This window comes from Lytechinus pictus, chromosome 3 (genome assembly GCF_037042905.1).
Source record: "Lytechinus pictus isolate F3 Inbred chromosome 3, Lp3.0, whole genome shotgun sequence".
NCBI classification, from domain to species: domain Eukaryota; kingdom Metazoa; phylum Echinodermata; class Echinoidea; order Temnopleuroida; family Toxopneustidae; genus Lytechinus; species Lytechinus pictus.
The window spans coordinates 21,532,501-21,552,035 of NC_087247.1; the positions used below are offsets into that span (position 1 = coordinate 21,532,501).

Sequence of the window (19,535 nt, forward strand, 5' to 3'; positions counted from 1 at the left end):
AAAAAGGGGTATCTTTTTCGCTCGGAAAAATATACGTGTTTAGGGTAAAAAATGCGGGGATGATCAAACAAAAACAAAATGTTTTATAAAGGATGTCCTTTTTGCCCCAACACTACGTGTTTAGAGTCCGATTTGCGCGAGGTGTGGAAGGTGGGGCCGTACTAAACCAAAATAATGGTGTCTAAAGGTAAAACCGACGACCGACGGACGCGTGACATAAAAATAAAATATCTCTGTACTTGTTTAGGGGTTCATTTCTGGGAATACCTGCCAATAGTACTAGTATTTGTTTCCAATACTTGTTAAGGGTAAGCCAGGTTTCACACGCCAATACTTGTTAAGGGGTGCATTTTCAGAATATGGAAAATACGTGTTTAGGGTGCTTTTCAAGACCCCGTGGTCGCGCATGGTATCCACTCGTCAATGGAAGTGGCCCCCCCGGGTCTTATTTACAATAACGAGACTCTCCAACAAACCACAACAATGTCAATTCTCCAGTTTCGAAGATGCCTTCGGAATCAAACTTTGTTTCACAACGATAAGAAAAATATTTTTCAAATACTATAACACATAAAAAAGTACTGGATGGTGGGGGTTGATGTCATCGGTTCCCTCATTTGCACTGTTTTGTAAAATGAGGACCTAAAATGAGACCCTGGATGTGTCACGTGAAAAATCACATGACAATATTTGGTCACATGTACACGACGTCCAGCGGGGTGGAGCCAGCAAGTTCAAGGAGTCTCGGAGTTCTGATATTCTACCCAAACGTCCTCTTCTGTGAAATAACTACAATAGACTGGAGCCATTCTGGAAAAAGAGGCCTATATAAACTTCTAAAGGCATTTTGGGGTAAAAGTTTGGAACCGTAATAAGTATTTTACACAATTCCAGTGTGCTGAATCTGATCAAACTCAAAAACTGTCTACAATATACCACAACAGAGTAGGCCTAGTTAGTCTACCATAAAGTATTAAATAAAATCCGTTCTTTCAATTTCAGTCCCATGCTGATCATGCTGGTTTTTCAAGTTTTGACCACCTATAATTTGCATAACGAAAATGGCTGCCAAATTGACCATTTATGATCTTCTTTCTAATAAGATTCTTTCTGAAAATTAGCTTTCATTATCATCATGTATCCTGGGCTGGGGGCCGTTTCATAAAGGCAATGATTGGTGATCCTTTTTGTGGTAAATGGTATGCACCAAAATATTGACGATGGTTTAGCATGTAAGGAAGGTTCACCAGTCGTTCTTAAAGACACTCTTAACTTATGAACAGCTTTATGAAACGGCCCCTAGGGCCCCAGCATACATGTACATAATTTGCATCATTCGTGAAAAATTGGTTAATTTTCATGATTTTTTTATCTCGACCTTTTCTATAGATGAGTCTATGTGCAAATTTATGCATATTTTGCAATGTTATGTTATCACTTATAAATTCAGCTCAAATGTTTATTATTTTGGGTACAGTAGCCTTCACAGCATTATAAATAATTTTCTGGCCAGGGCTAAGATATATCACACTCAATACTAATGTTTTTTATTGTTCCTCTTAATTATTTGTATTTTACCATTTGTTCCATAAAGCTGTTCGTAAGTTTTAAGAGTGCACTTGGTGTGTACAATTTACCACAAGAAAGGATCACCTGTCAGTCTTAAAGTCGTTTTAACTTACGTACAGCTTTATGAAATGGCCCCAGGTATGTTATGAGATCTGTCAAAGCATATTATATCAAAGATAGAAAATTAATTAGCTTCAATGATTTAATGATGCTTTTTACAACTTTTAATGACAGAAAAATAATTAGCTTCAATGATTTAATTATTTAATGATGCTTTTTTCAACATTTAATTTGTATTTTTTTCAGTGACATACTGCACCCACACCCAGATCTGCATACAAAGTAATACCGTATGCTTGCAATTCAAGGGGGCCTTCCCATTAAAAAGCACACTGGTGGTGATCCTACGAATTTCATGAGCATGTTTATATTCAAAGCGACGGTGTTTATTAATTTATTAAATTTTAATACTAAATTGTGATTTCTTGATTTAATGAGATACATCATTCATATTTAGAATTTTAGATGATAAATACTAAAATCTAAATCACGAAAATACTGTGTACTGGTATTCCATTCCTTATAAATGATTTACCCAATCAGTTGCATTCAATATCCTTTGGTGATTATGTTTCCCCTGTCCAACATAAGGTCTACAGTATACATTTAGTGTCTTTTAGCAGTATGAAGTGAAAACATTTGTTTTTCTCGATTATGCTGGTCAAATTGTCACAATTTGGTTACACTTCTCAGAACTAAACCCACATAAATCAACTAATTTTTCATTTTGACTGTCAAGTAGACCTATTAAAGCCAGGCTGTGATGTTCTGAAGGTCCACATCGAACAATTTGATAGTTCCACAATGAACAGTTTACTGATCCTATGTACTTCCAATGCCGACTTTTACTCATTGGACTAACTTCATTGAGGGATTTCATGTGCATCTGATCTCCACATAATAATTGTTTACAATGTAGTAATGCTCCTGTCCTCTTTAGGGTTCCCAATCATCCATCTAATGAGGCAGCAAGCTACCTCCACTTTGATCTATCTTTGACCAGTTTATCAAGTCATTCCTATCCACATTTGAATGATCAATTACCAGTCTCCTCCCTTACCTGGGTTCCACAAGATGGCTTGGTTGGTATGGCAGATAGATGAAAGTCATCTTTCTTTTAAGCCATCCAAGTATTCTGCGGAAGCAGTTTGTATCCAAGTAATCAACTTTGTGTTCTTGAGACCTGTTCAATCCTCATGTCACAGATCTGTAGAGAAAACCAGACTTTTATTTCAAATACTGCAATTAATTTCATGTGTTTCCCCTTGGTCATTTATACCTTGGTCACATTTGTTCTACGGCGGCCGTACGGCGAGTCGAAAACAGCCGTTTTAACATTTGTTTGTACCAGCTACATATAGGTGGTTTCAGTAAAAATGAATAAAACGGCTGTTTTCGACTCGCCGTACGGCCGCCGTAGAGCAAATGTGACCAAGGTATTATCAAACTACTATTGTAGGCCTATAAACATGTAGATGAATTCTTCATAGGATAGCTTTTTGGAGATATTTTTTGGAGGATGATGGGTTCCTGACATATTTGGTCTTCTATAATGAATTATTATCAATCCCTTTCTTTTGTCCAGCATTATCCCCCACTGCATCCAATAGCTTTCTTAGCTCTGATAGGCTGCTTGTGAGTCTGCAATATCATCATCAAAGTCTAGGTCGAGAATTTCTTCGATTATAGAGCCAGGAAATCCCTTTCTCTACAGTTACCCTCTTCATAACCAAAGTGATTGCTTATGACAAAACAAAATGACGCACTTCTATAAAGTTACCTTAAACCAGTCACTAAAATCATCTTCCGTCCTTACACAACACCAGGAACTTTTCAATCTTAGTTTACAAGCATTCATGCTTTCTTAGCAATCAGGTAAAAAAATCACCACCAGGCACCAACCAACGAGTTCATGGTTTGAACATGTACTCAGCACCAGCTGGGCTGCAAACTTGCTTGTTTTTGCCCATAATGTTTTTATCATTTTCTATTCTGTATTATCATTTGTAAAATTAATCTTGCAAGGAGTGGATAGAAGCACTGTATACTCTTCAGCAATCACTTTGGTAGTTCACTCGGGGGAAATGCAACCTCAGCAAAAGGAAAAACTCAAAAGCAGGCTAATGACCGAGAAATTGAGTGAATAAACCAGCAATAGAGACCCCTTGCCTTGATTGCAAGTTGTTCCTTGGTTAGCTGCAATGATTGCAGATCTGATGGGAACTGAAACAATCTTAAAGATATAATTTTGCTACAAGGGTATTAACAATGTATTGATGCTCATATCTGATTGGTAATATATATTACACTGCATAAATCACATGATTACTTGATTGTTACTGAAGTATCTATTTTCTAACTATGGACATGATGGATTGAATATAATCTAATACAAGAAATCTAATTTCAGTATTGATTATTAGCTTATCAATTTATAAACTCTTTGTTTTAGGTTCATGGAAGTTGATCATTACTGTGATTAAATAGGATCAACATCAGTGTTTTTTTTTTAATATTTGGCATGCCTAATGTACCTTGCAATCATAATTGCTTTCTGTGCAGACAGTGTGAGTGTGGGTGCATGTTTGTGTATGTGTTTGTTGCTGAATACAAATTAAAATTTGTGGTAAAATTGATTATTGAGTAATTTAAACATTGAAGCTTAATAATTGACTGACATTGATAAGCAGTTGTTAAAAGATCTTGTAACAAAACAAGTACAAAACAAATGGTAGAAAATACACAGAAATACATATGAAATTCAAAGAACAATAATATGCATTTTATAAGCATTGACTGTGATATTTTATTTTGAGTGCCGTACAATTATTCATATGATGTGAATGTAATTTGTACCAAAATAATTAACTTTTGAGCTGAATTTATCAAATTATAGCACAATATTGCAAAATATTCATAAATTTGCATAATTAATTATCCCCAAATAGAAATAACGGTAAGAAATATTTTTGAATGGTACATGTTATGTATACAGGATTTTGCATTATTCATTCGTTTATTTACTTCCATTAAAGAGTACATATGTACAGGTAAAAATTGAAATATCAAATTGATTAAAATAATCCATGTTATATGTGAAATTGAATATTATGAAAGAATATTGTAGTAAAAAGATTCTGAATGGTCAATTTGGCAACCATTTTGTTTATGCAAATTAGGTGGTCAAAACATGAGAAATCGGCTTAGAAACTGGTCTTATCAGATTCAACACATAAAAATTGTGTGAAACAGACCTGGGGGTGTTTCAAAAAGATTTCAGTATGACTTAGAGTCGCACTTAAATGTCTAGTTGCGTACGGTATAAAAGGCATGACCGCATTGGTCAGATCATGCGAAGAGGACGCGCACTACTGTGTATTGATCAATAAGATTGCTCATTGCATATCATGTACGCGTCGGCATTTAAGTGTGACTTTAACTAGTCATACTTTTTGAAACACCCCCCAGATCCCAACGTTTACCCCAAAATGCCTCTAGAAGTAAAACTTTCCCCAAATGGTTCTTGTTTACAATCACAGAAGAACGATTAGAGAGGACATTTCATTCAAGATGAAGTACTCAATCTCCTGTGTGATGTTGCTGACATTGGTTGGAGGCATTGCTAGCATTCATGCAAGAGTCAAGCCTCAGCCGCGGGAAGCTGTCCCGAGCAATTTCGATCCATCACTTCCGCGTGTAATCAAAGCATTCTCAATACAGCCAGCTAAATCTCTTGAGAGAAAGAGCCACTACAAGCCAATTTTTGAGGCGGTTCCTGATGTGCTGGAGGTGGCTAGAAAAAACCTTGCCACCAAATTTGCGGAGTTTGCCTCTAACACATCTTGGTTGAATGACACGCTGCATGGTTCCGGGAATAAAGTGACCGTTTTCGCATTCTCAGATGATGCGTATAGTCACAGCTCCTCGGCGGTGAAGGCGGCACTGGCAGATGTCTGGGGCAGAAATCAGATTTTGCAGTATCATGTTGCATCAGGGGTTTATTTTGGTCATGACATCAGCAAGAACGAGAATACAGTTGTTTATTCTTTGTACCCATCTCCGCCTTTTAAGCCCACTCCCCAGTGGCAATTTCAGCCCATCCAACTTGACTCTTATTTGGTGGATTCAGGAGGGCGTAGCACGGTATGCATAATGTTCAGGATCTTCAAGTTGAAGTTTCAGCTTGAAAGTCCAACCTACCATGTAGAACCCTGGGCTAATGGCTGATTCAGAGATTTGGTTGATCAGGATTGTCAAAATCACCCTTTCATTTGTTGTCATTTACTAGTCATAGTCATACATGTTGAAACAATGATTATAAGCCAATATTATATAGACATAGTTTATGTTTGGGTAGATGTAAAATCTGTAAATTTATCCAATAAAACACATTTTAGTTTAAATCCTGACACATGCAGTAATGAATTAGAATGGACATGCACTTTTGGGGGGATTTATTGAAATTAAAGATACGCTTTTCACCGCTTTAAAAGTGAAATGTAGCAGTTTAGGCATTTAGGCATGGAGTTATTGCAACAACTCCACATTTTAGGCTTATTTGAAAATTGAATTGAAATTTAAAAAAAAAGTTGTTGATTGTCTTCAGACTGATTGACTGGTATCTACACTTGTAATTTTTGTACTGTACTACATACATGTATATACTTTTTTTTCTTGAGAAATTAAAATTTATTTATTCTGTGGTTCCAAAATTTACAGAAATGCTATGCTCAGTCATCAGGTTGCAATATCTTCCCATTGCTCTGTAAAAAAATCAGTCAGCAGTGATAACGTTTTTTTTTTGTGTGCACTGTTTTAAGGAAGATCCAACTATCAAAAAGTATTTTATCAGGCAGGGCAGTCGGGACAGTTCTTTATTATCAATGATTCTATTTAATCCGCCCAAGACCAATCTCTTAGGACAACATAAATCTCTTTGAGTAAAGAGAAATTTGACTTGGAAGTAGTAAATAACTTGCAATCTGCAAAATTGCTTCTACTCCAACTCCAACAATTATGTGAATTATATAACGTTGGCATATGTGACTTAACTGTGCTTACACTCGAACAAATGGTGTTTTTATTTTCTCTAGGTGAAGACAGCGAGTGGTTCTCCTATCACAAAGTTTGATCTGACGGCTAGTAATGGAATTGTCCACATCATTGACAGGGTTATGTACCCGATACCTACTGGATCAAACTTGGCCAGATACTTTGAATTAGAGCCCAAATACAGCTCCCTCTATTCTGCTCTTGAGGTATGTATCATGTTAACTATTTTTTTAGGTTGGAGAGTGGGTACTCCATGCTGGACATTATGTGATTTGTGCAGGTAGAGTAAAAAAATTATACAATCAGACAAACAAATCACTGAAAATCTCAAAAATTTGACAAGGAATGACAAAGTTATGACATTTTTAAGTTTCTCCTTGATGAGAAAGTTTTCTGCATGTCTTCATGAATATATTCATTCAGCAAGCTGATGACATCATATCCCCACTTATTTGTTACTATTTTATAAGATGAAATTGTATATTCTTCAACTTTTTCCTCATTCAACTTGCAATAATAATTATCTTTTATGATTGTGGGTATCAACAGGAAGACAAGACAAGAAAACAAATAATCACTGAGCACTAAAACTTATTTAGTCACAATGGAGACATATTATGCATGCATGCATGAAAATATGAAATAATTATGATTTCATGTTATAAATAAGAACAAGGAAAATGGAGATATGACATCATCGGCCCACCTTTGCATCATGATGGCGTGCATGTAACTTTTCACAAAATATTGCCAAACTTTAAATTCAATGACTTTAGTGACACAAGGATCTAATTATAGTATGCAGTGGTATGGATGATGTGTTCCTAACAGATCACATTTCCTTTTTCTTGTACATATATATCTTCTCAGACGGCCAACCTCACCCTTGCCATATCGACCCCAGACTTCAAGCCTCTGACCCTCCTGGCACCCAACAATGGTGCCTTTGAAAAACTAAGCAAAGCCCAACAGGAGCTACTGAAGAACACCACAATCCTCCAACAAGTCCTTACCTATCACGTAATGGTAGGGTCCTACTACAGTGCAGCCATCTATGAGGATTTCCAGCGCCCTTCCTTGGAAGGTTCTACCATCTACTTCCAGAAAGGGGCAGGTGGGGTATCCGCTGAAGGGAAGATGGTGGTGAATTTTGATACAACTGTGACCAATGGGGTGGTACATGAATTGGATGGCGTCATGTTCCCTTGATCCCTTAACCATCTTATGTCCAATGAGTAAATATCTCTGTTCAAAGTCCTTGATATTGAATTAATGTGAATTTGGAATTGCTTTGTAATGTGATAAAAAAAAAAAACATGTTTATGTCATAACAGTCATGTGCATGCAGTTTTTAATCAAGTAACTTGCATCAGGGCTTGAGTGAAACCAAGACCATTGAAGGCCATGGCTGCAGATGCCATTTTGACTGGCCTCAATGCCCATCTCATTTGCCTTGGAGATTTTCATGTGCCTTTATTTTCTGTTTGTGCTGTAATATACACATGTGCCATAAAATATAAAAATTAAAGGGATGTTTCATTGAATTTGTGTTGTTCTCAGATAGTATTGAACTTAAGTGATAATTTTGAATATCTTATAATCAAGCAGCTTGACAATGTGACTTGCTAGTTTTTACCGACCTGCAATACCGACCAGGTATAATTCAATCTTTCCTTGACAGGCAGGCTTGCTAAAAACATACAACTAAAGATCATTCTACATTTTCGACAGCATCTAGAAAATATAGAAATGCAAGATGATCACTCAAACTGCAGAATGTATACATGTAGTGGTGTGGTGTTATTGCTGGAGATCTTTTGCTGTTGATTTTGATGCTTGCTTACTTTTTAATGTACTTATAAAAAAAGATAACAAAGTTGAATTTGTTTGTCACAAGGTGGAATTTGGGCTTGTTTCAAAATATTACAGAATATTTTTTGTAGGTTTATAGGAGTGTTTGACTTTTGTTTCATACTGTATGTATTACAATGTTTACCCAGTATACACATCCTAAAATGAAAGTGTCTTTTGATAAATCATTTAATGCTTTTTCAAATGTAATTGTCTTTGCAGCTCTCTATATTTTTTTTGTATATTCTTGCCTTATACGTTTGTTGCATCCCTCTTTTATCCATTACATATATATTTTGTTCATTTTTTAAAGCCAGGATTGTGATTTGTAAGACAATCTTAAAGCATCTACTGTTTTTTTATTAATGCCAAAAAAAAGAAGAAATATGAGAAGCATAGATGTTGAATAACAGGCTAAATGTTTTGATATCTAAGAGGGAAATCATTGTGTAGAATTCTTACTATGTAATTGTAGCTTTTAAAGTTTTAAGTTTTATTTTTTATGGAATTTAAGGGCAACCATATGTTTTATGTTCGACCATATTTTAATATGATACATGTAGTACTGGTATGCATTTCTTTTTCAATCTTACAAGTCAGGGAAATTGATATATTCAGAAAGAACTAATATGAACATAGGTACACTTCTTGACTAGAATGTTTAAATTCATGGAAAGTTGCACTTTTTCTTGAAGAAATCCATAAATGTCTTAGAGCTTTACAAATCACCCACCCACCACCATAACATTAAGTTTCACAGTTATACTGTAATGGTGTATTGCAGTTTAGACCAGCAACATGAAATATTCGAGAAAAAAAATCATTAGTGACAAAGTAATAACTCTTTAATCTAGCATAAATGTAGGTTTTTTTTTCAATTTAATACTGAATTTTAGTTAAAATTGATTTAAATCATGGGAATCTATAGAGTTCTATATATTTTATGAAAAACTTTTAACAAAAAATAGAAAAAAATTATGCAATATGTTACCGTTAATACGAAAGTGTCTTTCATTTGATGTGAGGAATAAAGTATTAATGTACATGTATTATGAAGAGATAAACGCTATATCTTCAGTACTAACCTATACTAAACAAAAACAGGAGCATATTGCAATATGCACAAGAGCTTAATCTAATCATGATTATGGTTTGACAATCTTCAATTACAAGATTCTATATTTTTGTTTACGTTTTCATTAAAGACAAGATTTTTGTTACTGTACATCTGTTGTCAGTGGAGTGTTATGAATTTTCTAGTCAACCAAGAAAGTATATAATTACATGGATGTTGAATCAACATACAATTATTAAACAGTCTATGAAACTAAGACCAATAGTGAAAATCACATCAAAAGTAAATGGTAAGCAACAAAGTTACAGCATGTTGAAGTATTTTGCAATGTTTCCAAGAAATATCAAACAGTTAAGGACTATTAACATGGGCTGTATACAAATAAGTGGATTGGTGTCAAGCGATCCTTGTTTTTCATTTGATGTCGTATTATGTGAAACTTGAATAGCTTTGTTTTTGCTCAATGTAAAGCATGGTTCGACTTCTTTAAAAAAAATTGTGAAATTTAATATTTAAAGCATTTTTCTAGAAATATACCTTGATAGACAATCTTCTTATGGAGTATCGATGAACAATACTTTATTTGGTTTAGTAAAATGTTACATTATGATACAATCCATCAGTCCTACCTGTACCACTGATCATCATTGCCAAATTTCAAAATGCTATGACTGTTTGGCCCGTATTCTGAAGTCAGGTTTAACTTAAACTCAGGTTTAAAGTTGTGGTTTAAGTATGGACAGCCAATTGTTACATAAATCACTAACAGTAGAGATATAATATTTTAGCTCATTTGGCTCTCAAATCATTCATAATTGTGTAGGAAGTAAAAATAAATGATCGTCTTTACCATCGATGAATCAGGAAAGAGCACAGTAAACATAAGAAACATACAACTTGATAAAAAATTTGACACTTTTGGCTTCCCAGAATTTTAGCAGAGAGTTAGACAGTGGTCTTAGTTAAACCTGACTTCAGAATACGGGCCTTTGAGTTTATGCAGTTTCACTGTTATACCACAGGTAATAAATAAATATGAAAAAGGAGGATGAGACAGGAAAGGAGAACAATATGTGAGGGGGAGGGGAAAGTGAAGAGTTTGAGTATAAGACCATGGGTGCAAACATACTCTATGTATTAATGTACATCTTGATGTTGGAGTGTAGTGTCATGCTAACATCGTCAGAGTCTGAGACCAGCATTATGATCAGATAATTACTTGATTGTATTTTTTATATCTAATTGAATAAATTTTGTTTACTGATCGATGAGTATTTTCATCATTGTCAGGGACAGGTACATCACTACAGGGTGTGACCATCCCGCCCCCCCCCCATGATTTTTTGGGTAGTGAAATAGTGGAAAAATACCCCCCAAAAAGAGGAAGAAAAGGGAAGAGAGATGTAGTATAAGCCTGTATAACTCAGGCGGGCAAGGGCATTCCCCCCCCAAAAAAAAATAGGCCTTTTGAGTTTCTTAGAAATTATTTTTGGACATCTTGCACCACAAATTTCTGCATACGGCAATGAATGAGTTAATTGCCCAGTATTATAAGAAGGAATTCTGTCATTGGATGGGTATTCTCTTTATGATATCATTCGCCCATATGCGCCTATTTATGTTGGTCACTTTTTTTTCAGCGTTCCTTGGTTTTCAGTTGCTTTTTAGTTTACAACAATCAGTTACTATGATATAATTACAGTATAACTCACATCAGCAGCCACCTGTCAATATAGACCACAAATTTGGTTTCCCTTGAATGAATGGAAACATGAATACAGAAATCCGGCAATAAAGATCACCTGCTCATTAAGACCACTTCTCTAATCTTCTTTTGTGGTCATTGTAGACAGGTTTCACTGTATTTAGATTTCATTTTGTTTTTCATTCAAGCTATTACATAATAACATGCCAGGTACAATAGCAAGTTTGACCTCTTCATTTATAAAAAGAAAATATACTTAAAGGAGAAGAAACCCTTAAAACAGAGAAATCAGAGAATGAGAATCAATGAGAGTTCCAGAACAATTGGACAAAGTTATGAGCATTTAAATATTGATATCACTAGGGCTATGGAGATACTGATTGGCAATGTGACCAAGATTGTTGATGTCAAAGAACAACTCTCTCCTTTGTACACTGAAAATGTACCCCCAAAAAATCAATTTTCGCTCATTCTTTTAATATTACAAAGTCTGTCCATGATTTATTGGAACCCATGTCCTCAGATGAAAAAAATACCTTATTTATGAATAGACTTGATGAAGTGACAATTTAAGTAAAATATGTATTAAGGTAATCGGGGAGTTGTACTAACTGACGTATTAAATGATGGTTGCATTGCAAATGAAAAGATACCCACATCATTAGTGATGTTAATATTCAAATGCTCATGACTTATTTTTTATTCAAGTTTCCTAAAACTTTTGTTGAATTGTTTCCGTTATTTTTGTTTTCACATAAGCTTATTTGTTCCCAGAGTTTTATTCTCCTTAAAATTGGATTATGTAATCCTGTTTACCAATACTGTGACACACAACGCAAAAACAAATCTGCAGAAAACTAATAAATTTGATAAAGTGGTAATACAATTTATTCTTTGCATGGATTGATCATGCAGATTTTTGTGCTACAGATACTAGTCATTCTAAAACAAAGAAAAAAATGACAGGCATTAACATTTTGATTATTGGCATCATATTCATTATTCAAATAATAATGTACTTTAAAAGAAATGTTTTCCTTTACAATTAATAGCTTTCATGAGAAATGGATGCTGAAAACTATAAAAAAAAGCTAGCATAATTGATATAGAAGTACTACACATTATGGAAGGTTGGTCTACTGTTCGCATCGTAATAACATCGGTATAACATTATTATGTTTCATCCATATTTTACAATAATCACATCTTTTGCATTTAATTTAATTTAATTTGTAAGAAATCACTTAAAAATAAGACAACTTAAAGGTTTGGACATTTGAGCAAATGCAATCAATAACACTTTGTTTATATTTTCTTTTTTCTTCTCATTACATTTATTCCAACTGATGTCAAATGACTGCCACTAACCACTTATGAATGCAATAGCCTATCCATATTAAAGTAGCTTTGGTGTCATTTCAGGCTGCAAGTACATTACTACCATGATGTTTTATTGTTTTGTAATACATTCATTTCTCATGAAAGCTCATAAATAAAGTCTTTAATATTGATGACAGCGTTGGCACAATTCTGAGATACACATATTTGGATTTCTAAGTCTACTGATAGTGTTAAAGCATAAATATTACTTGTGTATTCCTTACGGAATTAAGTCCTGACAAAAAAAAATCAACCGACATTGTATCACCACATTACTGTTTTGACAAAGTTAATAACAATATATTAAATATATACCACCCAACTCTACAGGGGTAGTTAATTCATCACAGTATTAAACCCTCCCCACCTTCCATCCATTTTTTCTGCATCGAGTCCAGCCGTTTTGATTTTATTTATACACTTTACATTGCTTACATACAAATGTGCACCATAATTGAAGACAGAGAGGAGAAACGATGCATTCTGTCTGTTGTCCCCTGGTTTTTTAAATGTACAATTATTTACATGACACACTCAACTTTGAACTCTTGCGCTTCTACAAACTTGACACAAAGTCACAGACTACAAAATACAAATTCATGGCCTACAGGAAATAATACTTGGAGAAGAGGCGAACAGAGGATGGAGTACACTACCGAAACTGTCACCAACAAAATTACTTTAAAACCCCAAACAGAGTTAGTCCAACAAATATTTGTCATATGGAAAGATCTTCTAAAGATGGTCCAGGTCGAATATTTTGACCTACAAAGAGAAACTTTATCAAACAAATCCACTGATGCAACTTACATTAGAGAATCTTGAAAGTAATTATTTACTGACATACCATTTCATTTTCAATGGATAAGAGTAAGTTAGTGCCAACATCTTGTCAACATATATGTACATGTTTACAGTATTGACAATTAATCACTGGGGGGACAACCATCTTCACAGCCTTTATTTTATCTCAAATCTTTACCTTATCACTTAAGTTTTGTAGATTTATGGGGGGATCATGTCTAAATTACAAAATATTCCAATAGACAATAATTATTATCTTTGGTCGGTGTTTGAAGGTCTACAATAATGTGGATGTATTTTGGTTAACTTGAAAAGTACTTTCTTGCACACATGCATCCTAGAGAGTATTAAGTTCTCTGCTCACAAATTATCATAGCCCTATGGCTGGATCCCAAGACAGCAATGGCTAGTTTCTTCCCAATATATGAACAAGTCACAGAATAGGTTAACGATATGCTTCAATAGGCATTACTTGTTCTATAAAATATAATGAAGTAATATTTCAAGTGCCTACAGAATAATTAACTCTATATCAGTTATCACAAACCAGAAAAGTATTATTTTACATGTCCAATCCGATGTAATACAGTCAAATGTAGATAATTAAAACATTACAATTGTAATAAATTGATGTATTATTGCATATGTTAAAAGACTGGCACATACTTGGAATGGCTGGTCAAATGTAAAGACTAAACAAAGACTTCATAGCTTCAATCAGGCAAAGATTACTGGAGATTACTATCTTACAATGAGTTCAAAGGTTAAATTACATTGAATCAAATCATTTTTTGCTTTAAATTCGCAATCAAATACAACTTGATTTTCAACAAATCACAAGTGGGCATAAATTACTTTTCTAATTACTTGATCTTCCTATAATTACCGTATATTAACATGAAAATGTTAGTGTTTCCCTTTAAGCTAATGTCTTTCTTAGGTTATTAGCCACAATTAGGAGCCATTACTAGGCAGTCTATGGAGCTTCCCAAGCAGTGGAAGATGTACATGTATGTTAGTGGTAAAGATGCAACTTGCAAGCGAAGGCAGGAGGGGAGGGGGTATGCTGAGCCTGAGGTTAAAAGCTAATATTTTTATGCATAACTAGACTTTTATGGTAATTGACAATAATAATAATCATTTTAACTATCCTGTGTATAATAAAGCATAACAACATCCCCACAACTGACCATATTAAAAGAAAATGTATCAGCAATGAACTGATCCCAAAATTTTCCTGAAGGGGGGAGGGGGGTTCAGACATGAGTTATCATCCCCAAGATTTTTTACCTGGCGAGAGAACTACAATACACAGAAAATTCTTAAAATTCATATGAATTCTTTCAAAACTTTGAAATAAATCTGGCATCAAAGTGAATCCAAACAATTAACATAACAATTTGACTATTTAGAAAGCACTACAAATACAATAACCACATTTGATCTAATTATCCTTTCACACAGCGAGAGCCTGTACAGTTTGAATAGAGATTGATCACAATGCTTTATCCATTTTATTGCTTTGGTTATCACAATCATGTGGCACATAAAAACAGACTCGTTACTCCTGTACAACACAATTAATACACAGCTCAATATGGCTGTTCAGAGATTGACCCATTCTCATAGAATGCAAACATCGGGGGCAGTTAAAAGTAACAATATTTCTTTCAAAGATTAAAGGGACAGAAAAGTCCAAAATTATGGGGATGTTAAATCGCAAGCAATTTGCATAAGGCTGTTATGAAAAAAATCAGAAAGCATGAATCCGACTCAGGATAATCATTTATTTAGGGTGGCAGAAATTCTTGACAATCCCAAGTCCTAGACTCGTAACAGGTCTAAAGAGGGTAAATCCCCAACAAACATCACATTAAACATGCTTCTATGTTCCAAGCGAAAATGTAGTGACTTCTGGCTGACGAGTCTTAATATATGATCTGTCTCCCAGACCATTCAGACATACAAGGCGCTGATTGCATAATATCCTTTTAGGCTTTGTCTGGGAGAGTACATGTGATCGCTTTTCCATATTAAAGTTCAGCTGTTTGACTGACTTATCACAGCAAAAAACCCTGAAACTTGGGACAGTATTAATGTCAGACTTGGCATAATTATGCTTGTACCAAACATAATCCCGAGCGAAGGGTAACTCCCCCATGACTTCTTGATTGCTTGCAGGTTGGAATATGCAGTGAAAATCCATGTACAAAGGTCCATGTGATCTCTTTCTATATACCGGTATATTAGGGATGAAATCACGGCCAGTACTTCCGGGTCACAAGGTCGCTTGAGAAAACCTCCTCTACACATTTTGCATGTGACTTTGCCAAAGGCCAACGCCAAGGCTGGCAAAATGTGGCCTCAAGGCCAGTCTCGACTACAACTCTGCTTTCTATTATAAGCTACAGAGATGTTAACCCAATGCTCAGTTTTCCCCCATAGATGACTGCCACAGTCTCCCACGCTATATAAGAATGGAATGCAGTTTTATCCTTCAAATTTGGTGCAATAAATATATTGCAGAGTGAAATATACTGCAGAGGTAACAAGTTTGTATAAAGCATTAGAGAAAGGGAAAAGAAAAACATATCAATATAATTGTTTGACCTATTCTTAATGCGCCTGCACATGGTAAAACAATATAAACAAGTAACGCTAAAATAATACATCAACATCTTCATAGAAAATGGTTGTACACAAAATATACTTGAGATAATGACATAGTCAATACTATTGATAATACTACAACTGAAATATTAAATAAATGTAGTATATACATCTATATTTGTGAATATTCTATATACAAATACAAAATCAAAGGACAACAAAGTGGTCTTTTAATCATATTTTCTTGTTTTGAATTTAAAGTTTTAAATGATATATGATACCTTTAGATAAATGAGAAAAAATATCATTGGGTAATTCAGTGAGTTATAAGGATGAAAAAACAAGTGAATTGAAGCACATTTCTGTGCAATGGCATCATATAAAAAAAGTTTGGCTACATCATCTTGGGCTTCTATTATAAAGGAGGGAATTACTTTTATAAACCATATATCATCTGAATAAATGAAAAAGTTAAGATTATTGTTGCCATGAATTTTTTTGTTAATTTCAGACGCTCAGAGATTATTCCTTAAAACAGTGTCCCCTTGATGCCCTTGTATGTTTTTAAGATCCCTTTATTAAAAAAATATATTCCCAATCCAAATAAGTGACATGAGTAAAATTATTAGTTCTTACAAAGTATGAAGATGAGCTACCATAGTCTTTCCTCCTTCGAATTTTATTGTTTATCATATTGAGTGCACACAAACATATTCATTGCAAGAAAATTTCAAGGGGTTATTAAAGTATATGTCTGTAGAAATGAGTGTACTCTTCAAAAGAGTACAAACACAAAAGAGGGATGGGGTGATATAAAGTGAAACTCAAAACAGGGCAAAAACAAAGGCTTCAAATTTTGTATTTTCTTAATATCAAAAATCTTCAATTGAAAAAAACATCATGCAATATCATACTGAAACTTAGAATTTGTCACGGGAAAAAAAATGTGCTGACTGAATTATAATCATTGTGGCTCTAAATCATGATTGCAAGGAAGGTGTTGCCATGATAGTAATATTGGCAAGCTCATTGATGTTTTTTTTAAACATGTTTTAATATTAACTGATTTTTCAAAAAAAAAATTAATGGAAATAGGCTGGTTCAAATCAACTTTAATATCATCCATACACATTGTTACATTAACGTCTCTGGTAAACCATTTGGCGCCAAATGCATTATGAAGTGTATATTGCAGAATAAAGCACTATACTCATCTTTTAGCTTCCAGTGGGATCATAATAAAGGCTGTCTTATATCACTCAACTACAGAATACATCTTGTAGAGTGCATACAAGCCTTTCTTACTTATGAAGGATCATTATATACATGAAAAGAGAAAAAAAAATCTCCAACATTAATTTCATGACCTAACCATAATACGATCAGATATAAAGTATAAACAAATATCTTCAATCACATAATAATTATATCATCCGAATTCTTAATCCTAGGGTTTGGTCTGTTAATGACATTGTTCTTGCTCTTGAAGTTAGGATTAGGTAAACATATGATTTGGGGGAAATCAATGATAAAAATATGGACAGAGGAAGGTCATACTGGGGTCAGCATTGGATCAAGCATAAAGGTCAAGGCTCAAGGGTTGCATGATATTCAACTCAATATGCCAGGAACATGAGCAAGCCATTCTTACTCGGAGGGGGAAGGGTAAAAGGGGAACTAATATACCATCATAATAATCATGTCAAGATAATGCATGGGCCTGGATATCAAGGAGAACGGCATGCAGGGTTAGTCTGTGTCATGCTAACATGGATAAAGGGTTCATCTAAGCACTTTCAATGTTTTCTTTTCATGAGCACTTGTTAAAAACACACTTTGAATGTTAATCATGTTGATGATGCTATCAATCTATAATACCACTGGCACTTGGCTGCTCTTGAAGTATCATGGTGATGGATGACACCAGGACAATCTTTACAAACGTAGGTTGATTTCACCAATATTCCGCACAAACACTTACTGAACGACGTAAAAGACCGTAAGGTATCCACTCACATTGCACTGGTTTGATAGCTGACATGAGGATACCTTAGCCACACTGAAAATGATGCAATTCCTTTTTCTAAAGTCACAAAATTGCAATATGACAACCGCGTAGCACAGCAACGCTCAATGGCATTGAATCCTATGAAGTGCCAGCCAGACCTTCATAGCCAGACACTTCCCACATTTCCATCAATTTCTACATTTTTTCCTCCATCTGCATCATGAGTTCTTCCTTCATTTTCTGGATTTGAATGCCCATTCATATCCAAATCTGCTTTTATTGTGTCGCCCTTTTCGGTAGTCAAAGCGCCTCCTTCTGACAGGTTCTCCTGGCTTCCTTTGAGGATGATGCTTTGGTACTCCGACTGGTGGTAGGGTGAATCATGCATCAGGTCATGGGACTTCCTAGGGGAGGACTCGCTACCGGTGTCAAGCGTGCTGCTGCCACTGTAGGAGTGGGGAGGGGAAACAGATGGGGTGGTCACGGTTGGGGACGTGGTTGGGGTGGGGTTCGGGGTGAAGGGTAACATTGTTGTTAGTGTCGGCCTGTCACCGCATTCAAGAGCAGAGAAGAGGGTAAGATATGCAAGCAGAGGTCGAGGTGGAGCAGGGGTGCATAATAGACGTGCAGGTTGAGAGGTTGAGCATACATGACAGATAACAGGAGCAACCCAAAGAAAGCAAGGAGCAACCAATAAAAGAGCAAGCCAAGCAGGAGGAAGTCAATTGATAGGATATAAATAATACAAAGATTATCCATATGTGAAAGTTGTGATAAAGAAAAAAATAATTAATTCATATGACAGCATATATTGAGGCATAAGGCAAGGGTGAAGGGTCAAGAAAGAGAGAGATGGGGAGAAGAGGATAACCATGGGTATTAGTTGTTTCTAGTAGAATACACTGGTCTAAAACCTGGTCTAAAACCTAGTCTAACAAATGAGAGATTGATAACATACGATGAAAGTTAGATATTAATGATATGAAGTGAAAGAAACCATCCCTTTACCTAGTTCATGTGAGACAAATATCAGACCTAATCTTCTCTATCATTAAATCCAATGCTTACTTCAGACAGCTTACCGAGATATAATTCTAGTTAAAGATATTTTAATTATGATTTGTCAAATATGTATTAATATTCTTTTATATAAATTTCATCAAACACAGCAAATCCCTCACCAACCCCCTCAATATTCAACTGAAACTGTCTATGATTGGTACTTAAAAATGATCTACTTGATAATTCCTATCACTGTTCTCCTGTAGCAGGCATTGGAAATTCATTTGTTTGTACCTTGAAGGTAACAAGACATCTACAAATATTTTTGTTGGGAGTTTATTTATAGTCACATGTCTAATGTTTATTCAGATCTAACATAAAGAAAATTCTAAACAATATGGTTTCAATTGTCTAAATCA

At 34.8% G+C, this 19,535-nt stretch overlaps 2 protein-coding genes across 2 annotated transcripts in view; one reads left to right on the forward strand and one right to left on the reverse strand.

Annotated features, from left to right (window-relative positions):
- Positions 1 to 496: 496 nt before the first annotated feature.
- On the forward strand, positions 497 to 9,757 carry LOC129257632 (transforming growth factor-beta-induced protein ig-h3-like). Its single transcript, XM_054896006.2, has 4 exons — positions 497 to 852; positions 5,169 to 5,772; positions 6,723 to 6,887; positions 7,552 to 9,757. The coding sequence occupies exons 2-4, from the start codon at positions 5,200 to 5,202 to the stop codon at positions 7,888 to 7,890; spliced, it is 1,077 nt and encodes a 358-aa protein (XP_054751981.2). The 5' UTR covers positions 497 to 852; positions 5,169 to 5,199; the 3' UTR covers positions 7,891 to 9,757.
- Positions 9,758 to 12,177: 2,420 nt separating this feature from the next.
- Positions 12,178 to 19,535, reverse strand: part of LOC129257631 (phosphatidylinositol 4-phosphate 5-kinase type-1 alpha-like) — a 28,646-nt gene continuing 21,288 nt past the window's right edge. The window contains exon 12 of the mRNA XM_064095925.1: positions 12,178 to 18,560. Within this exon, the coding sequence (XP_063951995.1) occupies positions 18,275 to 18,560 (286 nt within the window). The 3' untranslated portion in view covers positions 12,178 to 18,274. The remainder of the gene's footprint in view (positions 18,561 to 19,535) is intronic.

Bases quoted from the DNA above. Each gene is read 5' to 3' on its own strand.
- LOC129257632 (XM_054896006.2), top strand. From the start codon at position 5,200: ATGAAGTACTCAATCTCCTGTGTGATGTTGCTGACATTGGTTGGAGGC. The intron at 5,773-6,722 runs GTATGCATAATG...TATTTTCTCTAG, and splicing joins ATTCAGGAGGGCGTAGCACG to GTGAAGACAGCGAGTGGTTC. The intron at 6,888-7,551 runs GTATGTATCATG...ATATCTTCTCAG, and splicing joins CCCTCTATTCTGCTCTTGAG to ACGGCCAACCTCACCCTTGC.